Raw genomic sequence first — 23,380 nt, 5'->3', positions numbered from 1 at the left:
CATAAACCCATATGATCAAAATCTCACAAAATATACGTAAACTATATTATATTCTCATGTCAAATGATTTATAACTTTTTAAAACATTATAAACCCTTATTACGTATTTAAAATGATTCTAACAAATAATATTAATTATTAATTAACTCTTTTTTTATTCAACAAATAATTCACAAGATTTAAGAATGTAACATTCTAGGTAATTATTGAACATACATAATTTTAAAAACACGTCTGAGAAAATATATTAGTAACGTCGATTAGTTATTAAAGTAATACCTACTTTGATTTAAAATAATATAAAAGCTAACTCAATTTGGAAAGCACTTCAGAGAGTATTAACCGGTTAAGTGCCCAGAGCGTCTTTGGACGCCTTAATTACACCGATTCTTATGTTAATTACTATAAATTAACTAATTGCGGCATAGAAAGGATTAAGAGCCATAAGTTAAAATTTGTCGCAATTAAGTATGACGCATATAGCATAGTGGTCTATGTGCATGGGCGCGAAACCCGAGAGATGCAGCCTCAATTCCTCTAAGTGGTGTCTTACTTTTTTCAAAAAAGATTTTATCTATTGGTTATAATATTATATTTCCTCAGAAATGTTTTCAAATTTTGTGTCCAAAATATTTATTAGTAAACAATAATGGATTTTCTTCATTTGATGTCGTCTCCAATCGAAGGTTAGAGACCAAATCGTCTTAAATCCAGTCATATCAGATTAACAACACTTGGACATTGACCACACATGTGAATGCTATGTAGTCAAGAGAAATTTCTTATGCCCTTTCTTCTGTCTTTCTCTGCATTAACTAGACTAACTAGAGTATATAAATTTTCTCATAGCGGACAAATATCCGATGTATTCAGTTTTTATGCGATTGACTGAAGCTATAGGTTGTAGTTGCTTACCAACCTGTATTAAAGCCACATAATTGGTAATATAATCTGCACAAAAAATCTTTATTGTATGTCGGTACAGTTACGACTCTAAGGCTTCCAATCTTCTGATGGTCCGTTTTGTATCTTTCAGACTTAGACTCTTGAAGACCTCCGACTTCCTGACTAGCTCAGGCACTTGGAAGTGGAGGATCATTAATGTGGAGGAACAGGCAGGAATCTCATAGACGTGGAGTAACCAAGAAGTTACGGTAGAGAAAGAAAGTCGATAACTCAAGAAAACACTGGTTAAACTTCATAACTGGTATATTATCAATGTTGTTACACAATTTAACTTGTGGTCACCCTTTATTCAAAAGTTTATAATCAAATGTCAATGAAATAATGTTTATATGTAACTAGATTCTCGTTAAACAATCACAACAAGTCGAATGTCAAAATTATTTAACGTCTACAAGCCACAATTATCCAAAAGGAAAAGGTCTGAATTGTTCGCATCCGAAATTCACAAGTAAATTATGAAAAGTCATTTATTTAAATCTCGAAATTCAAAAAAACATTTGAAAACGTGTGATTTATTTATATCTCGAAGTCCACAAAAATAACCACATTTATTACTGATTAATTAAAAATTAATTCGAATATTATTAATTAATTATTTTAAAATTAACTTGATTATTATTAACTAATTATTTAACATTAACTTAATTATTTCTAATTAGTTATGCAGACGAGATCGCGCAGGTCCCGGGGCAACAAAGCGTCGCAGAGACGCCCCCCGGAATCCACAAGCAGATTGATATCGGATTTTAGAATCTTGCCTTTTTATTCCGTTAGGGGTGGTCGTATTTCTTACCCATTCACACCGATACCGCCATATGATACATATTTATATAAGGTTGACGGATGTCAGTCTATCAACCAAACATATAGTGATATCGATGTACATAATATGATTAATATTAATATTACCTTAATTACATTAATTACCATAATTATACTATTAACGCCCGTCCATATGTCCCACTTTATTATTTCGCTAACCCATTGCATATTACATTTCATTAACCATTATATTACAATTATACATTACCAATTATCTTACAACCAAATCATATTTTATATTTAATCTATCTTAATTAACCCTTTACCTAAGCATATTATATTTAGTCAAAATATAATCCTATTATCTTATTACCTATATGTACATGGTCTGTGACCGACTTATCTCTTCCACAGTTCACCCTGAGAAGTGGTGGGACCTTCCAGAGCAAACTGCGGGACTTCTACATATATTAAATATTGTTCTGCTTTGTCGAGGGTCGTAATCATCTAACCGGTGGTACATTGACTGCCAGGATCAGACCGAGCGGCTGGGAGGCACTACTCTTTATGGGAGCGCCCCCCACAGGGGCGGAAAATTAAGTGTGCGTCACTCTGTACCTATGTATGGAGATAATGTAGCACCAGATCGCTTTTCGTTGCTCGGCAATATATGTTAAATATGAATATATATTGTATTGCTCTAATTTTAAAATACAATACTATAGAGCACAGGTTCTCAAACTTATTTCGACCACCGCCCACTTTGAATTTTAAAAAAATCTAGTGCCCGCCATATGTTTAACTTACCTTTACATTACCATCTGTTGTGTATCTTAAAAAAAGTTATTGCAAATATAATGTGTAAACATGCATTAATATATGGATAGGATAGATAGGGTGTGACCCATATCCTATTTCTGAGATCAAAGAATGTTTCAATAAGAGGAAATAAAACTCATACTTAATCATATTTAGAAGTATTTTTATTAACATTAAAAGAAGGCTTTGAATTTAAAACTTATATCTAATGTGAAGGATGAATCTGATGCATTTCGACGAGTTTGTTAATATCTAGCTCGAATTCACTTAAAAACAGCCGTAAGTCGCCGCGGGATGGGATTGCGATCGACCGAAAACTTTTGTATGCATCTATGTATGTATACTGCGTCCACATTATTACATGCGTAAGCGACTGATGATTTAACCGTCTATACGGGACTCCAAGCATTCGAGTAGTAAATCGCATCTCAAGTGGTGTCGTGTCTAGATTCCGTCGGATTTTTATAGATAGAATTTGTCTGCCGTCGCCCCTCTAGATTTCCTTAACGCCCCCTAACTTTTTTTGAACCTTCTACTGCTCCCCTGAAAGCCTCCAGCGCTCACAAGGGGGCGTTATCGCCCACTTTGAGAAAGACTGCTTTATAGTATATAATACCTTTATAAAGTTAGATATCACTGCTTATCCAAGAAGTCGAATATCCTGTATAATCTGTATTTACAATATTCGTCGTCGCGCTTGCAAAATCCGCTATGTAATAAAACACAACTTTTCAGGAGAAGGAAAAAACTGATTTACTCAACAATGCCTCACGTTTTTTACAAAGCAAATAAACTGAAAATTAGATAATTACTTCGGATTCAGTATAAATGACATTTTATAATACAATATTTAACACTTTAGTCGTAATATTTTTTTTTCTGTGTAAAAGCCACATAGCTTGTTTTATTTGGGTCTTTAAATCCGTTTTGTGGTTGAGGCAGCACATAGCGGATTTAAATTACCGCGTATTTTAGACATAGCGGATTTTGCCCCGGGTAAAAAATGGTAATTGCATAATTTAATGATATTAATTCTATGCGTAAAACATCTTTAACCAAGCCAATAGTCTGTATCTAACAAACCTTTATCTTCCCAGCCCAAATTTGACATATAAATAAGTAATAATTATCTAGTGAAGGGGAAATAAAAATATCCAGAGTAGGATGGATAAATAATTAAACAATTTTATTATAGCACATCGATAAATTTACATTAGATTATAATAAACAGTTGTACATATACCTACTTACCGGGCTTTTAAAATTAACACTCTTCTTTAAGGAAACACAAATGATTGTGCAATGTAATGTTATTTTACACTTTTTTATTGCTTAAATAGTATTTGTTGACAAACGTAAATAATCCGCTATGTGCACTAGCACTGATAGTAAAAGGCGCATTCTGAAGCAAAGGTCAGTGCAAACTCCGTCATGTGTCATTAACAGGCGCAATTAATAGTAACTTTTTTTACTTTAAAATGTGATATATGACCGGAATATTCATAGCGTATTTTGCAAGCCATTTTTAAGTGAAAATACATAGCTTATTTTGCATTTTTCTAAACTAGCGTTGATATTAGAAAACGGGTTTTACAGGCCCGTCCGTCGCGTCTCGTTCTATCACATAGCGTAAAAATGTAAAAACGCAAAAAAAATGTTTGTCAGATTTTGCAAGCGCAACGACGATATAATAATGTAAGGGAGTAAAATACTTACCTGCCTCACACCAGATAGAAAAGCATGGGGTTTGCAAGCGGCTTTGTTCGTGGTCTGTGGTTGAAAATTTGGTTGGTTTGGCCGAATCGTAATTGTTAATATCTTGGCTGGGAAATTCCACCGCATGCCGATTTCCACGTCTACTTATCTGTAAATAGTCTTATTGCGAATGAGCATTCTAAGTCTACCTGTCATCGGTACTTCCCATTGTATAAACCATGAGTTCCCAACCTATTGGTCGCCGTCCCCAGACTTGACTTCACAGGGATTTTTATAGCGGGTCACTAAATAAATGGTAAACTGAAAAAATATCGTATCCGGAAAATTGTACTATTTTATCGAAGATAAATGACCGTATAGCATTGAGATCACATTCATGTCTAAATAAAATACTTAATAATTACAAGATAAAAATAACTTTTTATATAAATCATATAAACTTGACAATTCTATGTATTAATAATTACTTTTTTGTACTTGATAGAAATACTGAATAAATATAGAATACTGAAATGTCATTTTGACATTTCATATTGTTTTCGGTAGTAACGCACGTATATATTAATAATTTAGTTGCTATGACCCCCTTAGCAACCAATAATATTGTTTTACTTTTTTCGAATTTTCTCCGAAATAACTTTCCATACAAAACAGAATTAACTGGAAATGAATTCAATTCTGCTTAAAGATGGCTAATAGTATTAAAAGAATGCATTGTCGTCGTGTTCTGATATATTATAAAAGTTTAAAATGTCTAGCTAGTCGGGAAGTTAGTTAAAAATCTTCAATATTCCAATACAAATCTTGGACAAACAAGAATACGAATTAATGAAAACGTAGTAATAAACATAATTACGTAATAATAACCGTTGGAATACAAGGGAAATACAGTAGAAAATATTTATTTATTTACGAGGGTGGGTCAATAAGTCCTTAGAAAAGCCGACAAGTGGCGCGACTAGTACTGTAAGCGGTTTGTTTTCATGCAGCGGCACTACTGATTCAGTATGCTGCGAAGTTTCAATCAGATTGGTCGGGTTGTTGTGTGTTTCTCGTACATTTAAAAAAAAATTGCTTGTGGAAAATGGAAAAATGGAAAATGGAGAAAATTGAGTTTAGAGCTGTTATTAAACATTTTAATATAAAAGGGTTAACAGCAAAGGAAATAAAAAATGAGTTGGATTTAGTTCACGGCATATCTGCTCCTTTACTTGCGACTATTTATAACTGGTTAAATGAATTTAAACGTGGTCGTACATCAACAAAGGATGAACCACGCTCAGGACGTCCTGTAGAGGTGACTACACCAGAAATGATCAATAAAATCCACGATATGGTGTTAAGTGACCGAAGATTAAAGTTGAGTGAGATAATTGAGGTTACAAGGATCTCAAAAGGTAGCGTCATTTCTATTTTACATGACAAATTGGGCATGAAAAAAGTTTCTGCAAGATGGGTGCCGCGTTTGCTCACAGTCGACAATAAACGCAATAGGGTGGTGGCCTCTAAAGCCCTGTTGTCGCTCATGCAACGCAATCCGGATGAATTTTTTCATCGCTTTGTGACTGTAGATGAAACATGGATACACCACTATACTCCCGAGACGAAAGAACAGTCAAAGCAGTGGATTGCGAAAGGCGAACCATGTCCAAAGAAGGCGAAAACCGTAAAATCAGCTGGTAAGGTTATGGCTACTGTATTTTGGGATGCACGTGGAATTATTTTCGTTGACTATTTGGAAAAAAGAAAAACAATAACAGGGGATTATTAACAGTGTTCACACATGTTTACGATCAATGGCTAAAATTGAAGAATTGAAGTTCGAATTGGTCGACCACCCACCGTATTCGCCAGATTTAGCCCCCCCCCCAGTGACTTTTTCCTTTTCCCAAACCTAAAAAAATGGCTAAGTGGACAACGTTTTTTTTCAAATGAAGAAGTCATCGATCGGACAAATGCTTATTTTGAGGACCTTCCGAAAACTTATTTTTCTGACGGTTTAAAAAAAATTGAGAAACGTCTAACCAAGTGTATTGAGCTCCAAGGAGATTATGTTGAGAAATAAAAAAAAAATACAAAAATAAAAACTGTTTTAATGCTTTTTTCTAAGGAATTATTGACCCACCCTCGTATTTATAATATGTAGGATAGAAAATAGGTAAGTAAATTAGAAATACAATAATATCGTATATATTTAAATACAATTTCAAATGATGTAAAAGTAGGTTAACAAGTAAGTGTTTTGTAGTATCAAGTCGTAGGTACCTATCAATTAATATGTGATAATAATGACAGCTAGTTATATCCATTGATTTATTATACCAAAATTGTCACATTCGTCTTAGCCAATCACGACGTAGCACTTTTTCAAAATGGCCAATTATTTCATGGCATTTTATCAAAATGGCTCCCATAGTCAAATGCTTTGTGTGTGTGTGTAAGTACTCTTCAAGTTTTTAAGTGAAATATTATTATTTAACAATTGTCAAATATTGTCCAGTAAAACAAAACATGTCCAATAGTATTTATTTCAAACCTGGTTAAATCCAGATGATAGAAAACAAATATGGCCATTTTCAAAATTAAACAGTAAATTTCTTGTTTGTTAATGATTTGTGATTATTCACTATTGTTTAAATCGTATTTGTTAAGTTAAATACAATTATCAATTAGGAAATTATTAACTAATGGGTAAAAATTAACCGCAAAAAGAAAAAAAGTTGATTTATTCGGTTTTACTTATGATGGAGATGGCCACGTTTGTGCTTTGGCGTTTATAGAAAAGTGAAAACTGAATCCAGTGTGAAAATGTGTAATATTTGTTAGTATAGTAGGCAAGGCTGAATTAAAATGATTAAGAAAAACAGTATCGTGAGATAAAATGTGATTAATGCGGATACATAATACTTACTTTAAAATGGGATGATTGGTAATTGTAAATATGTTTTCTGCACCATGCAAGTATGTTGCGATTCGAGATATAAACGCGGTATAAACCGCCGAGCTTTTACGCAGCTTCTGAGGGAAGCTTAATATTTAGAATTTAATATTGGATCACTGTGAAAATTTCCACATCTTATCTCCGTCTTTATGGCTAAGAGGATAATCCCGTATCAAAATCACGACAAAAAATATAAGCAAAGTTACTTATAAGCTTAAAAGTTTCAGCTATTTTCAGGATGTGGGGCTGTTATTATCCTATGAAATTTACGAAATCTTATAACGGAAGTTTTGCAAAATGTTTAAGTGGGTTTCGCGCGTGGAAAATGTAAAAATAATAACACACCTACTTAGATATTATATCATGACGCACTTTGGTATGGTGGGTTAACGGTGTCAAGCACAAGTTGTTGTCATTCCAGTTTTTGGCATATCTATACCTTTTCAAGCTTTTTCATTAATTCTCAATATCGGTGCGAGGCCGCAAAGGCCAATTATATTACATTTAAAAAAAATTGCGGTGTCTTACTAAGGACGTGAAGATCTCTTCACATAATTTTGTTTGTCCGTATTTTTTAAAATCTTATATATCATTAAATTTATTTCTTTCTGTTAAGTCTCCATGCCTTTCTCTCCCACGGCACTTTTTATTAAGTACGTCTTTCAGTAAACTCAGTCAAAGCTCACTTGAGAGCGTGGCGGCCTCAGTCTTGGGCATCTGCTCCTGAGACATTCCCAGGCATAAAAACTGCTGATACTTCACATCCAAACGTAGGGCCTCGTGATACGCTCGATTAAGACAGAGTGTTGTGCGGGGCAGATTAGTTTGGAGGGGTCTATATTTGTGTTGTTGGTACGAGGCCATTCTAACCTATCATTTAACTCCAAAAGAAATAACAAATGTGATAAATGTGATAAACATCAGGCAGTTAATTATTATAGGAAGTTAACCGTCAAACGTGCTATCTTTTAACACGGCCTCTTATGACCGTGCTAATGGTTTTAGAGCGAAATAAAGTTGGTCAATTACCTACATAATATTGAGAATTCCGACTATTTTGAAATTTAAAGACTACCTGTCCACTTCTACAGTGGATAGGTAATACAGGTGAAAGACGGTTGTAAATGTCATGATGATGGAAGAGCGAGCGTTTATTTATTGTTTAAATAATAACAAGGGTACAATCGGTACAATATAATAAATATAATGACAATAGGCGGCTCTCGTGGCGCAGTGCGTAAGGCGCTGGCCTTCCATCCGAGAGTTCTGGGTTCGATCCTGGTGAGGACAAAATATTTATCTGTTTTTCTCAACGCCTGAACGTTTGTGATTGTTCAAAAATTACTAACAGCCACCTTGTACGAAAAAGCAAGGACGTGGTTATTAATATTTTTAAAAAAATGACAATGCGGTGCGATGTGTTTTCACCAGGAATTTATAATTGAATGATGTGTACAATCAATAATTATGATCCGCTTTTTATTAAAAACAAAGAAATGTTTATAAAACAGTATAATTGTGTAAGTATATAAAAAAAAGAAAAAATAATTTCATATTATATCATAGTGCTACCTAGTTAAATAATAATATCAATTTAGTCTGTATTGAATTTATTTTAATTTAATAATACATTAAAAAATTAAGGGGGGACATGCTCGTCGTAGGTCAAAATTAAGTTTTTTTTGTATTTTCAAACCATGATCCTGGACATTCCTTAAACGTTGTAGATAATGTATTTATATAATTTTGAAGCCTTATTATCCTTTATATTTATTTTAAATATTTGATGACTGCATAAAGTATTTTTATTACATAAAATAGTATTCTTTTAAACCTCTCGCTCTAATGTTTTAGAATATAGTCATATTTCGGTACATGCATGTGCAGTGGTGTTAAGATTTTTTACATTTATTAATTATTAACGCTTTCGCTGCTGAATAGATAATGAGATTTTAATTGCCCCCTTTAAAATGCACGTTAATTACATCGATCGGCCGCCTGGTCATTACGCACCGTGTGCGTCTTCCGCGTCCAAAGTATTAAACGCATTTATAAAACCATTAGTATAATTAATGAAGAGATAATTTTAGTAAAATATTTACGATAAAAAATTATATTGATAATCTCTGAGATCCCAAATTTTACAAGAATTAGGCATTTTATTATTCAAAAAATTGGCAAGATTAACACATTTGAAGATAATTCTAAAGATACTTATTATAAGCTATGTTTTTGACCATTCAAGTGTGATAAATATTTTACGAATTATGATTGCTTTATAATAATTATTGACCTAAAAATAAGGTAGTGTTTTTTTTGAAATACGCCATTTCTTTTGTCATCCCCCAGTGGTTAAGCTACAACATACGGCCGTAGCCATAAATTGACAAACTATAATTGAAGTAGGGAGTAAAATTATATTAACGCGCGTGTTTGAACATGTACCGTTTAAAAAAAAAAAATTTAAAAAATCGGTTAGGTACATGTTCAAACACGCGCGTTAATTATATTATATTGAACACTCGATAAAATAAATGAATGTTGTTGCTGTCATATCATTTGCATTACGCATTAAAAAAAATCGTAATCTAATTAGCTTTTACTATAACTCAGGTGTTCGAATTTAGAACTAAGCTCATCACAATATAAAAAAATGTTATGTCAAATGTTAACATGTGGCGCCCTCAATCAGCGAACAACTTATACTAGTGTATCTATAGTCTATAATGTTTCATGATAATAATTATTGTATTACACTATAGTTTTAATTTAATTTGTCGTTTCTTTTATTTCAGATTCCAGCCTGCTGCAAATGGAAAGAAAACGTGGAATATAACAAACATTATGTTTAATTCACAAAATTAATGACAGTTACTATAAAAGTGTCAACGGTAATAATATGTTTTTAATACAAGCTCATAAAGAATTTTACAATTTTCAAAATATACGGGTAATAACTATTATTATATTTGTGATGGAAAATACAAATGATGTCTGAGTAATTATTTTGATAATATGTGATATTATAAAACGAAAGCTTTTAAAGTTAACAGAGTTACTCTAGTAACAAGATTTTTTTATATATGAAGGGTTTGGCAAATAAAGTACATTATAACATTTTTTTCTAAATCAAATTTTCAATTATATTATTTTGTTTTGAGTCTAGTTTAACAAAGCCGAAGACCCAAGACCGAGCGATAACGTACCAGTCTATAAAATCGTTTCGGGTTCAGACCTCATATCTGAGAGATTGACATGCTAATTATTTAGTATGTGTTAGGACATAATAATTTCAAGCAGTTGATCTATTGGAACACCTCTTTGTGAAGTGGCTACATCGGATTGTAAATCCAACTAAAATAAATACTAAATATAGGTACATTAGACATTTTGATGGCTAAAATTGTATATTAATTATCATGATGGAAATCAGCTTGAAAAAGTTTCATAATTGAATCAAAGTATCTATACTTAAATAAATGCAAGGTTAAACGTACGTTGCATCCAAGTTTTAATTAAAAATCATTTACATGTACAAGTATTGCATTTGTAAGTGGGGTATTTTTTTCCTAAAAAGGTGTTTATAATTGTTAAGTTTTATATATATATATATATATTTTTTTTTTAATTTGGCAATCATTTGTCTTTAAATATAATAAGCTATTTCTTGTAATAGTAATGTTTTTTAGACAAAGCACATGATAATTATCTTTCCAATAAACTCATAATATTATGGATATTACAATTAGTTAATTCAAGTCATTGACAGGATGACATTTAGATTGAAAAAGATATGCACTAAAACTGTATAATAGTATTTAGGTAGGTACATCATAAAACCAATATAACATTTACTTTGTGCAGTAAATATTCTACCAAGTCAGTTAAAAAATGGATCTTCTATTACGGATTTGTAAAACAACATTAATCATTAGCAAGTTTAGTAATAAATAATTTGTTACGTATAATATAATATTACGTAATCAAAGTTCTCGGTAAAAGTATTGAATTGAATTCTATGATTTATGGAGTGCATTAGATAGAATTGAAATTGCACTTATGCCGTGAGAGTATAACCACATTGAATTAAATTCATATCTAAGAGAAAACACGTGAAATATTACGTTCATATTAAAGTACTCCAACTGTCATTTATTAAAGATTCACCTCATAAAATGAGAGTGCATTAAAGTGTAAAATACAATTTCGAACTTTGAAAATGAAATGAGAGAGTGGATAATAATAAAAAAATGAGCTTTTTAATATTAAATGTGTTAGTTTATGTACATGTTATGATGAATTTGTATCGTTAAAAGTTTATAATATACGTGTTTGTAACTATATTTTGTAGTATTGAATATTTTATTAGTAATAACTAACAACTAAATTGTTGCATTAAAAGTTTTTTTAATACGTCACATATTATTAAACAATGATTTAAAATTATGAACACAAGTAAATAATTGTTATAATAAGGTATTAGAAGTACTATAATATTTGCTCAGTGACAAGTATACGTCATAAACATTAAGTGGTACCGAATTTATTACTGTATTTATTTTAAAAATGCCACATTACTTATAATATTTACTTAACAATCGAGATTATAAAACAAACGAATATAATTAAGTACAAACTTTCAAATGAGCACGTGATACATGTGGAATATTAATTTAAAACAACAGCTAGCCACCGTAAGGTGTTAAATTGTTACTAAACAATAAAATTAATACTAAAGAACAACATTATTAATTATTGAATCATCATAATATACGAAACCTTACTGATATATTTATTTATAATATGAATAAATTCGTGTTAGTTTTAATTGAAGTTTAAATATATTTTAATATTACGGAATAATACTTATAAGCTCGAAAATTCTTTTTAATTACGGACGCTATGTTCGACACGAACAACGAAAACTTAAAAATGGATCTACTAATGAATGAGTATTCTTGGTGTGGTAACATTACATCAGGAGTAGGCTCAGAGCTCTGTGGCCATAACCTAAGCTGGCTGGATGAGTACGCCGTATTCGGGGGAGAAGAGAGAGCCTTGGAGCGCCTCGTTTCTACAGCAGTCCCAGTTTTCTTCGGCCTGATCGGATTAGCTGGACTTCTCGGAAACGCATTGGTTGTACTAGTAGTCGCTTCTAATCCTGGCATGCGATCAACGACTAATCTACTCATAATCAACTTGGCAATAGCTGATTTGTTGTTTGTCATATTTTGTGTGCCGTTCACGGCTACGGATTACGTTGTGACACGTTGGCCTTTTGGAGACGCTTGGTGTAAGCTGGTGCAGTATTTAATAGTCGTGACAGCTCATGCTTCAGTTTATACGTTGGTGTTAATGTCACTTGATAGATTCTTGGCAGTGGTCCATCCAGTAGCGTCTATGGCAGTGCGTACTGAACGTAATGCATTACGTGCCATCGCTCTGGTCTGGGTTATTATACTGAGCACCGCAGCTCCCGTGGCGGTTTGTCATGGAGAACAAGAGTACTGGCATCATGGAAGGTCGCAGTCTTCATGCGTGTTTCTGGATAGAGGATCATGCAGTAAGCCAGCGTTTTACTTGGCGTTCTTAGCATCATCTTATGCTGTACCTCTGGCGCTGATTTGCGGGCTTTATGTGAGGCTTTTGGCGAGGCTTTGGCGCACCGCTCCAGGAGGACGTCTATCGGCTGAAGGGCGCAGGGGGAAGCGGCGTGTCACGAGGATGGTGCTGGTCGTTGTAGCTGCATTCGCTTTCTGCTGGTGTCCAATACACGTAAGTGAACAAATTCATAATACTTTATTTTTCTCACTTTCCATTATTGCTCAACTGGCATATTATTACATATTGTATATAAATATGGAAACTTGTCGTGACCTGACCAGCTATAAAAACCAGCTATAAAATGCTTAGATGCTCTTATGATACAGCTTTTCAAGTAATATAGACTATGACCAGTACTTCTTCCGAGGATATTTGACAGTATCTCGTCAGTATTGCTAACTCTCGTCAAGACAAAAAAATATGACAGACGCGGAAACAAAGAAGCCATTTAACACGAAGATTTTAAAATTCCAATGATATATTTTCCCTGTCTTGTTAATTTTGATAAGAAATCATAATCTATTTTGCTTGCTCCCTCCACCTACCGCCACGTCTCCACACCCGTTTTGTAGGCATATACCGTGGCGTAACGAACGTCAAGTGACCTTTAAAATTGATAAAAGTATCCCAGGAGCAATTTCCTAAGACTTTGGTAATAATTTTTATTAACTTTTTTTTTATTCAACGAATAATTCACAAGATTTAAGAATGTACCTAATATTATAATTATTGAACATACCTACATAATTTTGAAAACACTTCTGAGAAAGTATATTATAACCAATAGAAAAAATCTTGGTGTGATCCGTAACGTCGGCTAGTAATTTAAAGTAATACCTACTTTGATTTAAAATACAAAACCCAATCGCCAATAGTAGTTTTAAAAAGCCAATTGTTAAAAGTTATCGTAATTAAGTATGACTCCTTTAGCATAGTGACCAATGTGTGTGGGCGTGATACCCGAGAGATGCAGTTACGATTCCTGCGGGGTGGGGTGTCTTACTTTTTTTCTATTGGTTATAATATATTTTCTCAGAAGTGTTTTCAAAATTATGAAAGTATGTTCATTAATCTATGCTTGTAAATAAAATAATGTTGCATTGCATTTTATTATACTGAACTTCGTCGAGTTTTGTTTATATAATAAAAAATAATAATAATATAATTCTCGAAGCGACACAGTGGTGGCGGTTATAGGAGTGGTTAATATTGCAGTTCACTTTACACTAAGTACAAGTCTTCGAGAAGCGTAATATTCATTTTACCTTATCGATAATGTGCAGCGCACTGTCGTTTTCATTTTGTATCGAGTGCCACTTTCCCGACGAAGCCGCAGGGAAGTGATTTTCAAAGTGTGCGCTGCGACCTGTGCCAAGGGGCCGTAGGCATTTACATACTTGCTTGAGACTGGGCAACACTAGTACGGTTACATTTAAGTTGTACGTATGCAGTTCATCGTTGGACACTTATTCGTGCGCCGCAGTACGTGAAACATGAGTTCGTATAACATTTTATCAATTGACGAGTTCTTCGTTGAACATTTCACCGTGGAATACATTTATACGTATCTTACAAAATGCGGTGATAGTTTGCAAATAGTACTGTTCCAATTAGATTAACCCTAACTTAACCTAACCTAACCTAGTAAAGACATCTTCACCACATGTTATAGCATACGTATAAAAATATACTCCACGGTGAAATGTTCAACGAAGAACTCGTCATTTGATAAAATACGTTACACGAACTCATGTTTCACGTAAGTGTCCTTAACCGCCTACCGCCACCCATCGCGTCTCAACATCAACGTCTCTCAAAATACAAATAACTTAGGTGAATAAAATAATACTTCTTCTTCGTTAGGACCTCATGACTCAAAGGGTTGCCCCCACACCTCTCTGCATTCTTCAGCACTCAAAGCCTGTGTCAGTAGAAAACCGTGGAACTTATGATCATGGCCATCAAATATTTGCTTTAATATTCTGACGCAGCTTGTCTAAAATACATGGACGACATAGACGGACACCAACAATCCTAATAATTACAACCGTTGCGAAAGATCGCAATTGCTTGTACAGGAGCACTCGTAGGTAATACTTCTATACTAAAAATTAAAAACTACCCTCGATAGGTAGCTGCCGATAGCGGCCTATAGCAGTCTTGTGTATAAAATAGATGCGCTGATGGCTGTATTAAAAATCAAAGCTGTGTCTAGTTTGATTACAATGTTTGAGAATCTGCATTGAGAAAAATAGACTAACCGAACTGGTATGTTTTTAGGGGGCCATAAAAACACTTTTAATACAATAAAGGCGCCGTGAAACGAAAATATTGAAAACTACCGGTTTGTGAGCCACTTTTACTGGCTGCAGCGCTTAAAATTTTCCTATCGCATGACTTGATAGGTGTCTCCATTGTTCGGCACTTACTTGAGACATATTGATTGCTCGGCACTTCCATAGAAAAAGGTATCATTGTGAAAATTTAACACTGTACAAAGTAGAGCTATTTTTGAAACAAAATTTAAGAGTACTTTGTTCTCGTTGTCAACGAAGATCCGTTTTCAGATAAAACTAATTATCTTAAACAAAATGAAACGCTTAAATTTTATTTATTGTTTTAGATAAAATTTTGTTGACAGCTTTATGAAAATTATATTCATTTAATTACTTTTTTCCTGCGTGTTTTAAAATAAATATGAGTATATTAATTACAAACTCCAAAATGAAATTTATAATAATGTATCTAAGCAACACAAATATTTACACAAAAACCCAATTCGTCCCACATGCTACTCGGTCTTAATCAAGCTTTTTACCGGTAGGTAAGCTTGGGTGTGAGCCATCAGCGCATCTATTCTATACACAAGACTGCTTTCGGCCACTACGGAAGCTATCTAGGGTAGGTTTGTATCGAAGTATTAGAATTTACTGTAACAATAATTTAGTTGTAATTGTTACAATAAGTGCTTTGTTTTAACAGCACCTCTTTTGGCTGTGGTAAATTTTAGAGCGAAATAGACAGTTTTGACTGTTTAAACAGCTAACTTATTGTAATTTTTACAATAAGTGTTAATACTTCGATACAAACCTACCCTAGATAGCTGCCATAGCGGCCGAATGCAATCGTGTGTATAGAATAGATGCGCAGGAGTACACCCACGATGGCCGAGTGGCTTAAATGCCGGCCTATAGAGTCGAGGGTCCCAGGTTCGAATCCTGGGTCTGGCTAGTACACATATTGTTTTTCAATTTGTGTATGAGTCAGAGTATGGACCTAATAGGTTGAGCAAGTGGCTGACATCCATTTCTCGTAAAAACAAAAATCTGTCAATACAAACCTCCACTCTGTGGAGGCCCATATGATCCTATTAGGATCGGACATGGTCATAAGAAGAAAAGAAGAAGGAACAATAATGGAAGTGGGATACCTTTTGCGTCTAGCTGTAAGAAGGTATAATTATTCTTGAGTGTGGAAAAATATGGAATTAACTTAAACACGTGTAAAATTTTTCAATAGGTACATTTTTATCAAAGTAAGCATTAAAGTGAAATGCGCATTCAATATTGGTAATATATTTTTTAAAACCAAATTTGACTTTTTAATTAGTCTTAATCGATAGGGACTGACTTTCGTTTCTGTTTTATTACACTGATCTGTGTTCGTGAGTAGTTACCCAAGACTGAGATTACCAATCACTGAAGCGTGATTTAACTGAGTTTAATAATAATTGACTTCGTAAATAAAATGTGCACATGAAAAAGAGCAGCGGGAATAACCAACACCACATCCATATTGCAACAGGATATCTTGAAGACCATATACGTGATAATATCATTGGGTACATAATTTTCCATGGAAATCAAATAACCGAATTTACATAATCATATACGTCCATATGACATAACATAGTTTCCAGTTTACATTGAAAATATTTCACGAAACGCTCGAAGTTTTTGAAAAAGTCTTGAGACGTAGAGAAATTCAGCGGAAATTTTCAAACTATAAAAGTTTTATGCCAGTTTAAAGTGGTCACTCTCATAACATGTCTGCGACATCTTTGGCAAATACGCTTTCAAAAGTTGTCTCCATAAAATCCATGGAGTATACTAGCCTTGAAGTACACTTCAGAAGCATTGATGGAGGGAATGGACAAGGGGACTTTGGTGAAAATGAAAATTGAAGAGATTTATAAATATTGGAAATCATAAGTTTTTTATTTTCTTTTTTACTAATATTATAAATTAACTTTATATAAGCTTTATTTACTTATTCGTATAAAAATAATATACTTACTAAAATCAAATCGATAAAAATACAAAACTGCGTATATTATATAGTGGGTGTTTGGGTGATTTAAATAGTGTTGTACTGTATTTTTTCAGCGTGATATCAGTAGAGAAGGGTGACTTTTGGAAAAAAGTAGGCTGTGGAGATCAGAGAAAAAAGCACACTACTGATGAATATTGAATAGGTATACACTAATGTCAACGACATACTAAATCAATGAAATTTCAATAGCTCATTGACGATATTATAAAATTAAGCGATGCGTTTAAATTATGTATTTTCTTAAACATTTATACACATCAAATATCATTAGATTCTAATGGATTTAAGTTTTGTACTATTCCAGCTGAGTCGTTTTTCCTAACCGGGTTTCAGCTTTCGGCATCTTCGAGCACTATGTGTACTCGCCAAAAGGCAAATACACACTGACAACGAATACAGTAAACACTCACGTATATAACAAATTAATACAATAATGTAGGTAAAAAAAATATCACCTACCTTTTAAGTCAAGTATCACCATAAAAAATATAACAAACAGTTTACATAAAAAAGCCCTACATTATAACACATTCCCTGCTGATCAGATAAATACTAATTATTTTCCACATTTAAATAGCATACCAATTATATCTAATGGCCAACGAATGGTTACGGGCCTAGCGCGTCTTTAGCACTGAAAGACTTAATACACTCGATAAGCATATCAATCGTCTAAACCTAATAATAGATCATTAGTACCTAATTATAATCAATAAAAATACTACACTCAAGAGATGTAACATCGTTAATTCTGGGAACAGTGGCTACATATTGGGAATTTAATATAGTTAAGGCTATACTACAGCTGAGGCATGGTCTGAAAAGATCGCGACTAGGCGATGCGCGGATTGTGCAAATGACGCGTGCCGAACGAAATATAATTTGTCATAAAAATTCAACATGCGTCCTTTTAATGTTATGTTTATTATTATATTCGTAATAATAATAGTATATTCATTGACATGTTTTCTTCTTCAAGTACATGCGGAACGTTTTTTAGTCATCTTTACACGATTTAAGAATATATTCCTCCGACATCATCACAAAACAAATTGACGTGCTCACACCTCCACTGTCAGTCTCCGATTGGCGACGACTGCGAAGTTTCGTTCCACCTACTGTTGAAAATTATTGGCCGTTTCACTTATGTATCGCCACTGTTCTGGCAGAAGACAGTAATTCGAAAAAATGACATATTGAGTTAGTTATACCAAAATGTTCCTTATTTCAAACTTTACCGTCTGGAAACCTTCTTAATAAATAAACAGTCTTTATTTTAAAGTCATCCTTTTTACAATTACTCAATAAACTCACATGATAGACCATTTCAAACATTTTAACAACTTCAAAGTCAAATTACTCAAAACTAGTATTCTCCAGTTAGTGTGTTCTGCCAGAACAGAGACTGTATGCTCTTAACTAATGACATATAATATCAATGATATCAGTCTATAATATTAATTCTTACGTGATTTATTAAAATAGTTCATTCAGAGGTATCCACTTAGTAAAGGCTTGGCTGGCAGTGGAAAGGTTAATTATTAACCTGTATCTCTGTTCGAAAATTTATAGCTAACATCGTTTAACCCCGCCCCTGGATGTTTAATTAAATTAATGAAAGATTTTTTTAATAACACTGATATTGAAAAAAATATTTAATTTGATGAAAGCCACATTCGATTTAGAAATGTTGTTAGTTACTAATTGCATGAATTCTATATAAAAATGTAACAACAACAGTCTTACCGTATAATTAGTAAACACTGAAAAGGTGTGCGCAAAGTCAGCAATCTGTGTAAATTAATGACATTTTAATAGTCATTTCAAAAAAAACAAAAAAACAAAATCAGCAAGTAAACAAGTTGATTATAATTCCGGGTAAAATTTAAAAAAAAAAAAAATTTTACCTACTTTGGAAATTATCTAATAACAACTGGGTTTTTTTTCGAAATACAACTATATAACGTGATGTAAAGTAGCTTTTCTAAAAAAGTGTATTAACATATTACGTGTCCGGAAATATATGGTCGTAGTTTAAAGAGCGTCCAACCTCTTTGGATCGTATAGTACCTACTGAGATAAAATGCATGTCTAAATAAAACACGGTTCTTGTCGGTTTACAGGAAGCCAGCGGCAAACAAATTATGAAAATAACCGATATACTGGATTATTTGTTAGATTAGGTTAAGTCAGGTTAGGTGTGGTTAGGGTTTAATTCTTGAATTCATGAACTTTGCCAAAATCAGCTATGAAAATTGAATTAATGTTCATATTGAATCAAATAAACTTGGAGACCGTATAGTACACGGTCATCTCTTTCCGATAAGAAAGCTCACGGCGAACTGTGCTACGGTGAAATGTTTTACGTACATTTTACATGTAACCATTAACATAACATCATCAGACTGCTGCAACTGAAATATTGGGAGATGGTCCTCAATAAATTCTGAATAATATACATTTATACAGTACCTGCGTAGCTATTCTATACATAAGGCGGCTATTGGCTGCTATCGACGGTAGTTTATCATATCTATATATTTAGGCTGTCAATCGTTACAATAAGTTAACCATATTATGGTCCTCAATAAATTCTGAATACTATAAATTTATACAGTACCTGTGTAGCTATTCTATACATAAGGCGGCTATTGGCTTCTATCGACGGTAGTTTATCATATCTATATATTTAGGCTGTCAATTGTTACAATAAGTTAACCATATGGTCCTCAATAAATTCTGAATAATATACATTTATACAGTACCTGTGTAGCTATTCTATACATAAGGCGGCTATTGGCTGCTATCGATGGTAGTTTATCATATCTATATATTTAGGCTGTCAATTGTTACAATAAGTTAACCATATGGTCCTCAATAAATTCTGAATAATATCCTTTTATACAGTACCTGCGTAGCTATTCTATACATAAGGCGGCTATTGGCTGCTATCGACGGAAGTTTATAATATCTATATATTGGGGCTGTCAATTGTTACAACAAGATATAAATGCCACTGGTAAATACACTACTGTTTTACTATACTACTGGCATAGGGACTAATGGCCTGTGTTATAGTGCTAAAAAGAAAAAATATATATTTTTTTTTTGTTTAGAAATTTAATTAGATACTATCTTAGCGTCGGCCACGTGTATAGAATGCTGTAGGATATACCGGTAAGGCGGGCTATGTACGCAATGTCCGATGGCAAGGAATGTCCTAGATGGCCGAAATTGAGATGGCTGTATGCGACGGAATATTTAAAAATGCTCGGTCAAACAAATTGGAGAATGTCATCGCTAGATCGTCCAATATGGAAGAAGCTTTTGAAAGAAGCCATGACCTACCAAGGTTTGCAGTGCCATAAATGATGATGACTATCTAAGCGTCGCTTTGAAAGTGGATTTATAGCAAACATAAATATCTTTTTTTTCTTTTATTTTGTTAACTGTCAACTCATGGTGGAACTGCATTGTATTGTTGTTTTAATTTAATAAAACGCAATTTTTTTGTAGAACTTACTTATTCCACTTTTAATCAATAGATTAGGACTGGTTTCGTCCGCCTCAGAGGGACATTTTCAACTCCCTCCTCTGAGGCGGACGAAACCGGTCCTAATCTATTGATTAAAAGTGGAATAAGTACTACAAAATTTTATTTTTTTTCGACCATGTCCGATCCTGATAGGATCATATGGGCGTCCACAGAGTGGAGGTTTGTATTGACAGATTTTGTTTTTCACGAGAAATGGATGTCAGCCACTTGATCAACCTATCAGGTCCATACCCTGACACACACAAATTGAAAAACAATATTATGTGTACTTGCCAGACCCAGGATTCGAACCTGGGACCCACGGCTTTATAGTCCAACGCTTATGCCGCGCGGCCACCGTTTGATTGAAAAAAAATGCGTTTTATTAAATTAAAACAACAATAAATATCTTAGTCATTGTAGAATTATCAAAAACTTTGTTTTAAAACCATTATGCCTTTTTAACCTCGTGAAATTATTTTTAGGTACAATTTAAAACGTTCTCTCGCCAATTTATATCGTCTACAGTTAGCGATTGATCATTATAATCAAAATATAGGAGAAAAGTTTTAGAGAAAGGCACAGCCCGCTGTAGACGTTTCTGCAAAATGTTCCACTTTTATAGCCACGATATAAAATGGAACGTATATCCCTGCGCGAGATATTTCCCCGAACGCGTGTCTCGATATTAGCATTTTATTCAAATTGCCTAAAAAACCGAACCTGTCCGCGTTCGGTTTTCCGAGATTTTAGACACGCTTTGTAAGCAGGCACGGTTCGGAAACTTTTATACGGCCGTTTAGCTTTCGATACCGCGAAATATCAGAAAGGAGAAACGTCTTGTATTTTGAAAATAGAGACATATCGTTGCAGCTTCGGAGAAGCGAACCATTTCTCGGTGTTCAATAAAAATGAATCTATATTATTACCATAAACCTATAGAATGACATCAATGAATGCTATAAGTAGTAATATTCTATTTTTATGTAGAATTATTATAATATTATGATTTGAATATGATTCGAAGCATTGTAACTTACAAACGCTCAGACCGATCTTATACTGAGCTCTGAATACATATGTTTGTGACTGATGATGGGTATTTGGTGGTATTATTTTATGCATCGGCCTATAGTGTCGTGGGTCCCAGGTTCGAATCCTGGGTCTGACAAGTACACATATTGTTTTTTCAATTTGTGTATGAGTCGGAGTATGGACCTAATAGGTTGAGCAAGCAGCTGACATCCATTTCCTCGTAAAAAATCTGTTAATACAAACCTCTTCTCAGTCTACTCTGTGGAGGCCCATATTTTTTTTATTATTTTTTTATTTATTTATTAAGGAAACAAACAGTTACATATTGATAACAAAAATTTAAAATATAATAATGAAAAGTTATTGCAACCAGCAAAGTTTCCATGTATACATTATAATATAGTTAAGCCTAACAAGACAGAGAGTAAGAATAACATAAATATAAAGAAATTACAAGAGAAAAATTATTAATAATTAAATTATTTACAAATAAAGTAACATGAAAAATATATATATTTAAGTATATATATCTATTTATACAAAATTTTGGAGATAGCGCGTTTAAATGAAACAGGTGAATTATTAAAAGGATCAACGTTGGAGAAATACATATTATAATTTAAACAAGAGCGCCGAATAAAGGAGTGTTGTGCATAATTAGAACAGCTACGACTGATATGGTACAAAGTTTGGTTTCGCGTAAATCTTGATGGACAATGGAAACCCACCCTTTCGAGTAGGTTTGGCGAGTCAACAAAACCATTGATAATTTTAAAAAGAAAATATTTATCAGATATAGAACGTCGACTTTCCAAAGATGGTACCATAAAAGTTGCAGTGGTCGAAATAGAATTAGATAAATCGTAATATCATATGATCCTGTTAGGATCGGACATGGTCGAAGAAGAAATATATTATATAGGTATTATTTGAATTTTTGTGTGGCGGTGGCAATGTATGTTTTGTTATTGCAGGTATAATTTAAAATTCTTAGGGAAAATATATGAATAGGCTGAATAGGCTGAATACTGACTCATTTCTTAAGTGTGGAGGCCTATAATTATGGTCCTAATAGGATCGGACGTAGTCGAAGAAGAAGAATAAGTACGAGGAGATAATAGAGTAGACTAAGCAGCCTCTCATCATGCTAATAGTGAAAAGGCGACGTTGGCCACGTACTGCGGATGATTATTTCACGCTAACCTTACCTGTTCTTTAAACCAACCATATTCCAGGGTTCTATAATTATGCTTAATAATATTTACAGAGTGTATACGAAACTACAGGATGTTGGCTTGACCTGAAATGACGTTAGAATATTGCCAAATGATAGAGATTCTTAAAGGTACCGTGTGGTGTCCATATGCTCCAGCTAATGGATGCACATGGCTGAAGAAGAAAATTAATTTATCATTGACCAGTTGTGATAGTTTTACATAATAAAAAATCAAACTGATTCGATTTGAATGTATTCGTAATAACTAATTGTTTATTTAAGTCAGTAAATAAATAAAATCAGAATTTAGACATATTTGAAATGTTTTGCTGGAAAGTCTCGTGAATGACCAAACACATCGACTATTTCATAATCAGCAAACTCTCTAGAATCGAGATAAAAGGTTTTCATTTGATCGACTTCACCATACACTTAATTTTTTATTCATATAGCC

The 23,380-nt window shown here is 33.3% G+C and overlaps 1 protein-coding gene across 1 annotated transcript in view; it reads left to right on the top strand.

Moving 5' to 3' along the window:
• The first annotated feature begins 12,136 nt into the window (after positions 1–12,136).
• Positions 12,137–23,380, top strand: part of LOC147070031 (allatostatin-A receptor-like) — a 92,390-nt gene continuing 81,146 nt past the window's right edge. The window contains exon 1 of the mRNA XM_085949965.1: positions 12,137–12,979. Coding sequence (XP_085806091.1) covers positions 12,137–12,979 — 843 coding nt within the window. The remainder of the gene's footprint in view (positions 12,980–23,380) is intronic.

The sequence above is a fragment of the Rhyacophila brunnea genome, unplaced genomic scaffold, assembly GCF_057557595.1.
Source record: "Rhyacophila brunnea isolate RB1 unplaced genomic scaffold, BYU_Rbru_1.0 scaffold_22, whole genome shotgun sequence".
Taxonomy (NCBI): domain Eukaryota; kingdom Metazoa; phylum Arthropoda; class Insecta; order Trichoptera; family Rhyacophilidae; genus Rhyacophila; species Rhyacophila brunnea.
Note: the sequence above shows the minus strand (reverse complement) of the source record. Positions and strands in the feature narration are given on the sequence as shown.